Source organism: Cebus imitator, unplaced genomic scaffold (genome assembly GCF_001604975.1).
Source record: "Cebus imitator isolate Cc_AM_T3 unplaced genomic scaffold, Cebus_imitator-1.0 Scaffold221, whole genome shotgun sequence".
Taxonomy (NCBI): Eukaryota; Metazoa; Chordata; class Mammalia; order Primates; family Cebidae; genus Cebus; species Cebus imitator.
The window spans coordinates 355,579-368,701 of NW_016107536.1; the positions used below are offsets into that span (position 1 = coordinate 355,579).

Here is a 13,123-nt window from a genome sequence, read left to right on the forward strand (position 1 = left end):
GGCTGGAGTGCAATGGCGCGATCTCGGCTCACCGCAACCTCCGCCTCCTGGGTTCAGGCAATTCTCCTGCCTCAGCTTCCTGAGTAGCTGGGATTACAGGCACGCGCCACCATGCCCAGCTAATGTTTTGTATTTTTAGTAGAGACAGGGTTTCACCGTGTTGACCAGGATGGTCTCGATCTCTTGACCTTGTGATTCACCCGCCTCGGCCTCCCAAAGTGCTGGGATTACAGGCTTGAGCCACCGCGCCCGGCCCTTCAAAATTTTTTTTTTAAAGTGGAGAGCAGAGAGAACTGGGGCCTCCAAGCCTGGCAGGAGGAATGAGAGACTGAGAACTACCCAGCAATAAGGAAGGATTTAGGGGATACCTAAAGAATTTTGTGTGTGGGTAGATATGGGGAGTGAAGAGCTTTTGTTAATAATTAACTGTATTCCCTAATGGATTGCTGATAGCTTATCAACTGTGCTTGCCCATGTGGACTTTGGCAGCTCAACCTTTGGTGTAGTTGAAAACAAGTGAGAACTCCGTGATAGGCCCCGTGGTGGGGTGTCCGGTCCTGCCCCCTCTCTGCCGTGCAATCTCCTTGAAGGTTGTCTAGTTCTCCTGTGGGCAGTATTGACACCTTGCCTGGAAAAGCGATGGAATTGCTCTCCGACTTTGGTTTTAAGAGATTAACACTCGGCCGGGCGCGGTGGCTCAAGCCTGTAATCCCAGCACTTTGGGAGGCCGAGGTGGGCGGTCACAAGGTCTGGAGTTCAAGACCAGCCTGGCCAACATGGTGAAACCCCATCTCTACTAAAAATACAAAAAATTAGCAGGTGCATGCCTGTAATCCCAGCTACTGGGGAGGCTGAGGTAAGAGAATCACTTGAACCCAGGAGGCGGAGGTTGCGGTGAGCCGAGATCGTGCCATTGCACTCCAGCCTGGGTAACATGAGTGAAACTCCGTCTCAAAAAAAAAAAAAAAAAAAAAAAGAGATTAACACTCTTTTAGGATAAGGGCTTCATATCCTTCAGAGCTCTGTGTGTTGGAAGCATGTTTATTTCACTTTATCTCTGTGTGGGCTTACTCCTTTTCCGGTGCTTCAACAAAAGGCTGATGGGGACTGGCCCCTTTCTGACAGCCCACTACAGTGGGATGGGAGTCCCACAAGGATTACAGAATGTCTGGAAAGCACTGAGTTTAACCAAGAGAGAAATAGAAAGGGTTCTTACAAAGATGAAGGGTCTCTGAGGGAAGTTCTGCAAGAGATACCATCACTTTGAAATCACTTGGAAAATAAATGAAAGGAATATCACCGCTGCCCCCATAACCACTGCAGCACTGTAATTACAGGGTGAGGATAATTGAATTTTAGAAACGCTGGGGCCCAGCTTGTCTCTTCCAAAGTAACATGAACAACCTGGCCCACTCTGGCCTGGCAAAGAGGAAGCTGCTCAGTTCTTCTTGCCACCAGCTCCAGGACTGTCTGCTTTCTTTCCTCCTTAGCACCGCCATCACGGGGGTCCTCCCTGCAAGACCTGCAGAGAGTGGGATGTTGCCCCTTCCCTGCGCAATTTCAGAGACAGCTAGTGCTGTCTGGGCACTAGTCACTGGGCTAGGAGCGGCACCGAGAATTAACCAGCGACAGTTGGGCTAGAAAGCCCTTCCTCTGAGCTCAGGTGACAACTAGCTCAGCTCATAGAGGAAATAGTCCTGATGTGCCGCAGAGCAGAACAATGGGAATCGAATGGATGGTTTATTTTCTCAAGAAATCTGCGTTTCCCAGGCCTGATATACATCTCAATGGGACTGTCCCACAGCTGAAGAGTCTCCTGGGACATTTTTCACCCCCAAGTGAACACTTCTCCCAACTTTGGGTTAGTGGGGTTCCTTAGGCGTCTGATCACAGTGGAAAGCGGTGCAACATCAAGTCTGAAAAGTGAATATAATATGGTTTATTTGGAACTCAACCAGGGAATTTTGGTTCTTTTGGCTGGTGGAAGTATGCAGAAGAAACATCGTTTAAGGGCGCATCCCCTTCTAGAGTACCTTTCCGAACTGGGGAGGGAAGAGAAGTTTTCTGGGTGAACCAGCAGTGGTAAAATGCACATTCAAATCGAGTGGGTAGGACTCTCCTCCAGGCGGTGCGGGGTGGAGGCCAGGCGGTGAAAGTTTTCCGCGCCCGGGGAGCAGGTCTTCCCGGGAGGTTTTCGGAAGCAGGAGGGGGCCCTCGGAAGTCACGGCCAGAGCTCGCGGCGGGGCTGGAGGATGGAGGGTGGGAGCGCCTACCACAGCCAGGGCTGCGAGGCGCAGGAGGACGCAGGCTGGCCAGGTCCCCGGCGCGCCGGCCCCACGTGGCAGTCCCGGGGCGAGCGGGGCGGGCCGGGGGCGGGCTGGAGGCGGGCCCGGCCGCTGACGCGCGGGGTATATAGTCGGGCATGCGCGCAGAGTCGGGGCCCGGACGCAGCGAGCGGGGTCGGCGCGGGTGTCTGCACGAACGAACGAGCAGAGCTGCTCTTCCAGCCGCTGCCGGCCGCCGGGGCCTTGCGGTGAGGCTGCGCAGGGCTGGGGCTGCCTCCGAACCCCAGGTGAGGGCGGGGACGCGAGGGACCGCGGGATGGGCAGCGGCGGAGGAGCCGCGCGCTCCAGGCTGGGGCACCGGGTGGGGGCGGGGACAGCGCTGCGCCGAGGACCCGGCACCACCCGCGCACGCCGGGACCCCCGGGTGGAGGCTGCACCTGGCCGCGGTGCCGCGATGGCGAGGGGAGAGGTCAAGGCGCGGCCCGTCCGCCTGGAGGGCGCGGGATGCGAGAGCCGCAGAAGGGTGCCCAGAGCGTGGGTCGCCGCGCCGAAGGCTGAGTCGGGCTTCCAGAGCCCCCGCGCGGACAAGGACGCAGATCGCAGACAGTAGGTAGCCAATCTGAGGGGCGGCTCCATGGGGCGCTGGGGTCTGGACTTTGCTTTCCAGGAGCTGCGTCCCCCGGCCCCCGCCAGTCCACCTCCTCCAAGAAGATACACATCCCCAATCTTCTGGCTGAGCGAATCCCAACCTGGCTTGCCCGCGAGGATGGCTTTCTGGCTATTTTTGGTCTTTAGTGACCAACTTTGGTGGTCGGGTTCAGGCTGCCCCCTCTTGGTGGATGAGGAGGTGGGACAAAATGTCACCATCCGAGCAGTTTCATCTCTGATCCTGAGGTCCAGTTGAGCCGGGAACATTTCTTCAGCTCTGGACTAGGGGTTCACTTTTGAGGATCTGGTGCATGCCTAGGCCTGGGTTCCAAAGAGAGGCTTCTCTAAACAGTTAAAGGGCCCTGCTGTACCGGAGGACTCCGGACACGATTTGGGCAGTGGCTGAGTGCTGTCTTGTGGCCTGAATGGAATCATGGAGGTAGGAGCAGCTTTGACGTGACCCTTCTTCCTGGAGCAAGCCTGCTTTGGGTTTATGTCGTTAGTGGCTTTTCCTAGGAGCCCCAGGCCATTGGCACAGATGTGCCTACTGGGGAGGAGTGGCCTGGGAGTTAGCTCTGCCCTCTCTCCCTGCTCTGCTCCTAACCTGCCCTCTGACCTTGGGAGGGTACTATGGTCAAACTAGGTCTCATCCACAGTATATATAATTCTGTAATCCTTACCTCTTGTAACACAAGCCCTAAATATGGAGAGGAACTTGCATGCTTGGTAAAGCAAGAGAAGGGATGTCCAGAATCCTAACTTAGCAACTGGGATGAAAAGCCACATGTTCCTTTTCCTGGTGGAGGCTCAGAGAGATGAGTTTCCCATCACCTGTGTGGTAGCCAGGAGATAGGCTGGTGGTCCTCTTCCTAGGGTTGGTTTGCGGGTAAGACTATAGGGCATCAGAGAGTGGAGGGCAATCCTCTGCATACTGTCTCTTCCCAAAGGGCCAGGCCAAAAGCAAGTTCTTGCTTAATTTATCATTTGTTACTCATCTGGCCTCTGGGGCCTTGAGAGAGGGCAGTGCTAAGGGGGAGTTAAGATCCAGGTGTTGACTGACAGCGGGCCAGCCAGTGCAGAGGCTGGAGGAACCCGCAGACCTGAGGACTTTCAGCGGGGGCAGCTGCATCATCAGCCTTTTCATTTAGACCAGAGTAAGAACTGTGGGCTCGACTGGGCAAGGTGGCTCATGCCTGTAATCCCAGCACTTTGGGAGGCTGAGGTGGGCGGATCACAAGGTCAGGAGATCGAACCCATCCGTGGTGAAACCCTATCTCTATTAAAAATGCAAAAATTAGCTGGGGGGCGGTGTAATCCCAGCTATTCGGGAGGCTGAGGCAGGAGAATCGCTTGAACCCGGAAGATGGAGGTTACAGTGAACCGAGACTGCGCCACTGCACTGCAGCCTGGTGACAGAGCGAGACTCCGTCTCAAGAAAATATATATATATATATATATTATGGGCTCTGGGACACTTAGCACGTAGGTATACAGTGCCTGGTCTCTGGGTTCTGCAGTGATGGGTGCATGCAGACGGCCTGGCCACCACCCTTCCAGTGCAGACTCTTGGGGAGAAACAGCATCCACAGATGAAGAGCAAGATAGCAACACAAGAGAGGCCTCTGTGCTCTCTGCACAATTCAGTTCAGAGAGCCAGCACCCCCCTAGACACGGTTCTGCCCGTGGCGGAGGAATTCAAAGCTTTTGAGATAGGTGGGTCTCTGTTCAAGTCCTGGCCCCGTCACTCTCCAGCAGTGAGAAATTTGTTAACCTGTGTTCTCACTGGCTTGCGGGATGTCGTGATTTTGCCTGGAACATAGTAGAGGGCTTGTCATCATTCTCATCGTCATCATTTTTGTGGGGTGGAGTGGGTTATTTAGGGGTCCCAGAGGCTGATAGTTGGGTTGGGTTGTAGGAATGGTGTGAGGCCGGACATAGGGTTGATTCATCTCTTCCTTGGCAAAATGGAGGTAATTTTCCTGCCCTTCTGGGAAGGCAGCTTTTCCATGGCCTGCCAGGGGTTGTCCCACAGATCAACTGGGCAATCTTACTGAAAAGAAATTTTTTTCCACCTTTAGTTCTGGGAGCTACTCTGATTTCTTCAGAGAAGAAATGCCCCTTCTCTGGGCTGATGGTAGCCGGGAAGGAGTAACAAGCCAGTGTGTGCCTGCATGGTACGTGTGTGCTTGTGTGTGGGCACCGTTGTGTGTGCGTGTGTGTAGGATACGTATCACTCACTGGACTGGTTCTGTTTTTAAACCCTGCTTCCCTTCCTCCTCCTTCCTTACCTGCTCACACCCTGCACTATTCCAAGAGGAACCTCAATGCATGTCCAGTATTTGCAGAATCGTGGGGTTTACACAGCAGTGCTGTGGATAGATTGTGTGTGCCTGGGAACCAGGACTTCCCTCTCCCTACTGTGCCAGAATAATAGCCTGCTGCCACCTGACCTGGCGAAGGTAACGCTCAGCCTTGTTGTTGAGCCCCAGAACCATTGTATGTTCTGGCTTTGGTGATCTTGGAGTCCCATCCCTTTATTTTACATTGAAAGAAATTGGATCCAGGTAGGTAAATTGGCGTTCCTGAATCACGTGGTTGCCAGTGGCCAAGAGACTTGATGGAGAAGACCAAAGAAGGGTTCTATTTTTGATCCTAAATGTGATTATGAAATTGTTGACGCCTCCAGGCTTTGCTTGGAAACAGAAGGGCCGGGTGCGGTGGCTCATGCCTATAATCCCAGCACTTTGGGAGGCTGAGGCTGGTGGATCACCTGAGGATGGGTGTTTGAGACCAACTTGACCAACATGGAGAAACCCCGTCTCTACTAAAGATACAAAATTAGTTGGGCATGGTGGTGCATGCCTGTAATCCCAGCTACTTGGGAGGCTGAGGCAGGAGAATTGCTTGAACCTGGGAGGTGGAGGTTGCAGTGAGCCAAGATGGCACCATTGCACTCTAGCCTGGTCAACAAGAGCTATACTCTGCCTCAAAAAAAAAAAAGAAAACTAGAAGAGGAAGGGACCATTTGTCCCTGTGATTATTGAGAGAGGGGGTGTTAATTTCTCCTGGATGAGTCTCTCTTTTCAGATTCCCTGGAGACATGGGAGGCTGGGGAGTGAGCGGGGAAGGGGCCTGCTGCTTAGCCCAGCTGGGACTCACAGGATGTCTGTAGTGGGACTTCTCTGACCTCGAGGCTGGCGCGTTGGTGGAAAGCCAGGAGATAAGGAGTCCAGAGTCCGTCCCCTCGACTGCCACCAGCCAAGGGCCTCATGCCCACCTAGGGGACAGGAGGGCAGACCCTGGGACACAGGGTCACGAAGCCCCACTGTCTTGTCCCATTTGCGCATTAAGCCTCTCAGAGGGGGCCCCCATTTGGGCCCGGCAGAGGCAGAGTTGCAGAAGCTGGGAACCTCTGACCTGCACAAGAAGAGGCCAGGCAAGCCACAGAATTGCCCTGCCCAAGGGAGCCCAGAGTGCCCAGCCATGGGAAACCAAATTCCCCACCTTGGCAACTGGAGATCTGGCTGCTGTTAGGTGTCCCAACCTCCCTGTAGGGGCAGGCCCTGGAGAATCCTGGGACTTGGTGGAGTGAGAAGGTGACTGTCCTACCTTTATTACCTCTGAGTTCCTGATGACTCTCTCAGGCAGGGCGCTCAGTATTAGTAGTTAATTAAAAATCAGATAAAAGTTTGGAATCTTTTTTTTAATTTTTATTTTTATTTTTTTTATATTTTTTTTGAGACAGAGTCTCACTCTGTCACCAGGCGCCAGGCTGGAGTGCGGTGGCACTATCTCGGCTCACTGCAACCTCCGCCTCCCGGGTTCAAGCAATTCTCCTGCCTCAGCCTCCTGAGTAGCTGGGACTACAGGCATGCGCCACCATGCCCAGCTAACTTTTTTATTTTTAGCAGAGACGAGGTTTCACCATATTGGCCAGGATGGTCTCCATCTCTTGACCTCGTGATCTGCCTGCCTCGGCCTCCCAAAGTGCTGGGATTACAGGCGTGAGCCACCCGCGCCCGGCCAAAAGTTGGGAATCTTAAAAAAAAAAAACTGCATGTCTTAAATCATTTATCTTTAAAACATGTATGTATTTTTATTCACCAAAACTTTGATTTAGCACCAAGGCCTTTTCTTTGAGTCTTTAGATCCCTTATTTAGACTTAGAAATTGTTTATATGTAAAAATCATACCTAAATGTATTACCTGTAATTTCTGATTTCCTTTATTAAATTTTTTTTCCCTTTGGGAGGCTGAGGCGGGTGGATCACAGGGTTAGAAGTTTGAGACTAGCCTGGCTAACATGGTGAAACCACATCTCTACTAAAGATACAAAAAAAAAAAATTAGCCTAACGTGGTGATGTGCGCCTGTAATCCCAGCTACTTGGGAGGCTGAGGCAGGAGAATCGCTGGAACCCAAGAGGTGGAGGTTGCAGTGAGCCAAGATCGTGCCATTGCACTCTAGCCTCCCGAGTGAGAGTCCGTCTCAAAAAAAAGAAAAAGTTTTTTTTTTAATTTTCTACTGGGCTCCATATTCACATGGTTGAAAAATCAAAACGGTAAAAAAGCAACAAAACCTTATCTTCCCCCAGCTTTTCAATAAATGCTCCAAGGTAGCGTTTTAAACATTCAGCACCTTGCTTTTTTCACCTAGCAACTTTGTTAAGATCTTTTCCATATCAGCACATAGAATGCCTTTAGCACGCTGTCATAGCTGTGTAGTATTCCATAGTATGGGGGAACCATCTTTTTTAACCAACACACATATCACCCTGTCCCCACTTATGACTGCAGAATACATCTGTGAAGTGCGGTCCCTGGGTAAAAGGTTAAATACCTCACACATCTATTAATTCACTTTCATTAAATAAAAAAAGAAAGCAAAGACGAGATATTTGTAAAACATACTTAGTTTAATTTCAGCGTTTTATTTTCCCATTTGCAACCAGTCTTTCTAGATTAGTAATTCTCAAACTTTTTGATCCTAGGACCCCTTACATTGCCTTTTGTATATGTGGCTATCTGTATAGTGTACTAAAAATTAAAACTGAGAAAACTTTTTTTCTGAGACATGGCCTCACTATGTTGCCAAATCTAGTCTTGAACTCCTGGCTTCAAGTGATCCTTCTGCCTCAGCATCCAAACTGAGAAATTTAAAAATAGTTATTTATTCACTTATAAAGCAAAAGTAAGGCTATTACATGTTAGCATAAAAAATGTTTCATGAAAAATAACTATTTTCCAAAATAGTCAAAAGAATGGCCTTGCTTTTATATTTTTAGAAAGTTCAGGATTTTAAAATAATTATTTTATTGGATGATAATGAGAGAACAGATTATAATAGGCATAACTTAAATTTGCTGTTAAGAAGTCAGTTAAAGGTTGTGAGAACAAATTGGGCTAACCTGAGAACACATATATATTATACCCTAAACTTCTACCATAGAAATTTCTCAAAAACTCAAGATGACACAAGCACATATCACATTTCATGTAGCTTCTGAAAAGTGAGAGTGAAAAGCTTTTAATGTCTGAATATTAGAATAAAAATAGCCTTTTACCTCAGGGACCCCAGGTGTCATAAAGACAGTCATTTCAAAATTGCTGTTCTAGATCACTTGATTTACTTTTCTAAGAAATCAAACATTTTTCTTTGCATTTATTTTTATTTTATTTATTTTTTTGAGACAGTTTCACTCTGTTGCCCCGGCTGGAGTGCGATGGTGCCATCTCCGCTTCCGCAACCTCTGCCTCCCAGGTTCAAGCGACTCTCCTGCCTCTGCATTTATTTAATTAATTTATTTATTTATTTATGTAAGACAGAGTGTTCATTCTGGTTGCCCAGGCTGGAGTGCAGTGGCGCAATCTTGGCTCACTACAACCTCCACTCCCGGGTTCAAGCGATTCTCCTTCCTCAGCCTTCCAAGTAGCTGGATTACAGGCTCCCACCAGCACGCCCAGCTCATTTTTTGGATTTAGTAGAGACAGGGTTTCACCATGTTGGTCAGGCTGGTCTCAAACTCCCGACCTCAGGTGACCCACCCATCTCGGCTGGAAATACAGGCATGAGCCAGCTTGCCCGGCCTGCATTTATTTTTTTATGGTTTTTTTGTTTTTTCCTTTTTGTTTTTCCTGAGACAGTCTCTCTCTGTCACCCAGGCTGGAGTACAGTGGTGTAATCTCAGCTCACTCTACCTCCCAAGTTCAAGCAATTCTCCTGCCTCAGCCTGTCAAGTGGCTGGAATTACAGGCACGCACCACCACGCCCAGCTAATTTTTTGTATTTTTAGTAGAGATGGGGTTTCTCCATGTTGGCCACACTGGTCTCAAACTCCTGACCTCAAGTGATCTACCAGCTTTGGCCTCCCAAAGTGCTGGGATTAAAAGCGTGAGCCTCGATGCCTAGCCTTCAGTTGTTATGTAAATAAATCATAACCATTTAAATAAATAGAACCGCATAAAGCTGGCTCTTGGCACTGGAACCGGCAATGGTGACAGCAGGTGGTGGGGTGGGGAGTTGGGGGAGGTCGGCCACCTGGTAAGGGGCTGTTGGCTGCAGGGAGGGACTGGTGACCTGGGGGCTGTGATCAGTCCTGTGGCGGTCAGCTAAGAGAGCTGCTAAGTACCATCTCCATTCCTGAGATGCTTGTGAAATGTGTGAGGAGCTGTGCACATGTGGAAAGTCAGATGCAGGCTGTGGCCTTCCTGAAGCTGCAGTGAGTAGAACAGAGGAGAAGTACTTGATGAGGCCAGAGGAGCAAAGGCAGGAGCCGGCAGAGAAGGCTTCCTGGGGAGGGACTGAGCCACATCTTGAAAGCTAGGAAGGAAGGGGAGAGAGCAGGGTCCTGGTAGGGAGAGGTGTGTGAATGGTGGGATGGTGTGGCTGATAAGAGGGAGCAGCAAGTGAGGCGGCTGGAAATGTAGGCTGGGTCCAGGAGTCTTGAATGGCTTGGTGGTCTAAGGTACAAGCGTTCTCTTCTAACATGGAGCTGTTTCCACATGGAAGACTTAACTGTTCTGTACCAGCAGCCCTCTGTCTTGGGGTGCAGCCTGTCAGCGTGCTCTTTTTCTTTTTCCGGAGTGAGACAGGGTCTCATTCTGTCACCCAGGCTGGAGTGGAGTGGTGCGATCTTAGCTGACTGCAACCTCCCTCTCCTGAGCTCAAGTGATTCTCCCCCCTCAGTCTCCCAGGTCGCTGGGACTCCAGGCACAGGCCACCACACCTGGCTAATTTTTGTGATTTTAGTAGACACAAGGGTTCACCTGTTGGCCGGGCTGGTCTCGAAGTCCTGACCTCAAGTCACATTCCTCCCTCGGCCTCCCAGAGTACTGGGATTACAGGCACGCGCCCAGCTTGGCCTGCTCCTATCTGGAGCGACTTCATTCCCTCACCAGCGCACTTCCTCCAGCCTCCTGCCTCCTTCCTTAGCCGTCAGAAGCATGGAGCAACCCCACTTCCAGCCTGAACATAGCCCTTAAAAGTCTCTCCCAGAAACTCTAATGGATGTGATTAGCTATGTGACACAGAATTCCTCTAAACCATTGTTTGGTATTTTTGTCAACTGTATTTTCTTCTGATGGTCAAAAGTGATGCTTGCATATTGTAAAGTGCAAAAAGTATTTGGGACAGGGGGAGTCGATAATCCTGCTGCAGTCTGCTTACGTATTGGCATAGTTCCTTATAGTTGTTTTTTTTTCGGTGGGGGGAGATATTGGCTGTCTACTCCCATCTTATCTTGACATCAAAATTTCTCCCTAGGCCAGGTGGGTGGATCATGAGATTAGGAGTTTGAGACCAACCTGGCCAAGATGGTGAAATCCAGTTTCTACTGAAAATACAAAAATTAGCTGGGAACAGTGGTGGGCACTGGTAATCCCAGCTTCTCAGGAGGCTGAGGCAGGAGAATCTCTTGAAGACGGGAGTCGGAGGTTGCAGTTAGCTGAGATCGTGCCACTGCACTCCAGCCTGGGTGACAGAGCAAGACTCCATCTCAAAAAAAAAAAAATTCTCCCTAAGCATTTGGTCTGTCTTATGGCTGTATCTTAGTTTGCTTAACCATTTCCTTTTATTTTGTACTTTTATTTTGAACTAATTTTAGAGGTACAGAAGAGTTGTAAAAATATAGCAGAATTCCTTTATATTCCTCACCCCAGATTATAATTACACAGTTAGGAGCAGGAAATCAACACTGGCATAACACTGTTAACTAAACTGCAGGTCTTATTTAAATGTCACCAATGTTTTCACCAGTGTCCTTTGGCTGTTTCCAGGATCTGATCTGGGATCCCACACCGCGTTTAGTTATTTGGCCCTAGTCAGATGCAATCTGTGGCAGCCTCTCCCTCTTTTCTTGTTAGAATGTTGGAACATAAAGTGGTGTTGCATCCTTTCATGGTATCGATCATGACACAGGTTTTTTGTTTTATTTTGTTTTGTTTTTTTGAGACAGGGTCTCACTCTGTGCCCAGGCTGGAGGGCAGTGGTGTGATCTTGGCTCACTACAACTTGCACCTCCTGGGTTCAAGCGATTCTCCCACCTCAGCCTCCCAAAGTATTGAGATTACAGGTGTGAGTCACTGCACCAGCCGTGCCATGTCCGAGGATTTCCTTTTCTGTTTTTTTTTTTTTGAGATGGAGTTTTGCTCTTGTTAACTAGACTGGAGTGCAATGGCAAAATCTCCGCTCACCACAAGCTCTCCCTCCCAAGTCCAAGTGATTCTCCTGCATCATCCTCCTGAGTAGCTGGGATTACAGACATGCACCACCACGCCCAACTAATTTTGTATTTTTAGTAGAGATGGAGTTTCTCCGTGTTAGCCAGCTGGTCTTGAACTCCCAACCTCAGGAGGGTCCACTAGTCTCAGCCTCCCAAAGTGTTGGGATTATAGGCGTGAGCCACCACACCCAGCCCGGAGTATTTTCTTACTGGTGATATTTACCTGGATTACTTGGTTGGTGTCTGCTTGATTTCCACACTGAAAAAACGTTTTTTGTTTGTTTGTTTGTGGTGGTTGTTTTTTACAAAAACTGAATGGGCTGGGTACCGTGGCTCACGCCTATAATCCCAGCATTTTGGGAGGCCAAGGTGGGCAGATCACCTGAGGTCGGAAGTTCAAGACCAGCCTACTCAACATGGTGAAACCCTGTGTCTACTAAAAATACAAAAATTAGCCGGGCATGGTGACATGTGCCTGTAATCCCAGCTACTTGGGAGGCTGAGACAGGAGAATTGCTTGAACCCAGGAGGCGGAGGTTGAAGTGAGCTGAGATTGAGCCCTTGCACTGCGGCCTGGGTGACAGAATGAGACTACATCTCAAAAAAAAATGGATAAACTGAAAGTTATCCTTCTTTCCCTTTGTAGTTTCAGGAGATACTTTGAGACTATGCAAATCTGTTTCTCCTTGGGCTTTCATCCCCGAATTTTAGCATCCATCTGTGGACCCTGCTTGCAGTAATGATTATTGTGATGTTTGCCTAATGATTCTCTATTTTCCTCTTCTACATTTATTTATTAGAATTTTTTGTAAGCAAGAGCTGGCTCTGCTTTCCCATTTATTTATGCATTTGATTATTCATAATCAGATTTTATTTTTTTTTAACTTTTTAAATTAAATTTTATTTTTTGGAGAAGGAGTTTTGTTCTTATTGCCCAGGATGGAGCCCAATGGCATGATATCGGCTCACTACAGCCTCCACCTCCCGGGTTCAAGTGAGTCTCCTGCCTCAGCCTCCCGAGTAGCTGGGACTACGGTCATGCCCCACCATGCCTGGCTAATTTTGTATTTTTAGTAGAGACGGGGTTTCTTTATGTTGGTTAGGCTGGTCTCGAACTCCCGACCTCATGTGATCTGCCTGCCTCAGCCTCCCAAAGTGCTAAGATTGCAGGTGTGAGCCACTGCGCCCAGCCCAGATTTTAGTCTATGGGTTAAAATTGAATAATAACAGCAAGGCAGGTGGATCATGAGGTCAGGAGTTCGAGACCAGACTGGGCTACATAGTGAAACCCTGTCTATACTAAAAAAAATACCAAAAATTAGCTGGGCATGGTGGCGGGCACCTGTAATCCCAGCTATTCGGGAGGCTGAGGCAGGAAAATTGCTTAAACCCATGAGGCAGAGGTTGCAGTGAGCCGAGATTGTGCCATTGCACTCCAGCCCAGGCAACAGTGCAAGACTCCATTTCAAAAA

General features: G+C 49.3%; 1 protein-coding gene across 7 annotated transcripts in view; it reads left to right on the plus strand.

The window, feature by feature from the left end:
- The first annotated feature begins 2,416 nt into the window (after positions 1–2,416).
- SLC39A14 (solute carrier family 39 member 14) overlaps positions 2,417–13,123 on the plus strand; it is a 55,760-nt gene continuing 45,053 nt past the window's right edge. For 2 of the 7 annotated variants that reach the window (XM_017549701.2, XM_017549700.2), the window contains exon 1: positions 2,417–2,572. In XM_017549701.2, coding sequence (XP_017405190.1) covers positions 2,423–2,572 — 150 coding nt within the window. In that variant the 5' untranslated portion in view covers positions 2,417–2,422. Of the gene's footprint in view, positions 2,573–2,730; positions 2,892–13,123 lie in introns of those variants that run through there. The other 5 variants (XM_017549703.2, XM_017549705.2, XM_037746115.1 and 2 more) reach the window with 5 other exon arrangements.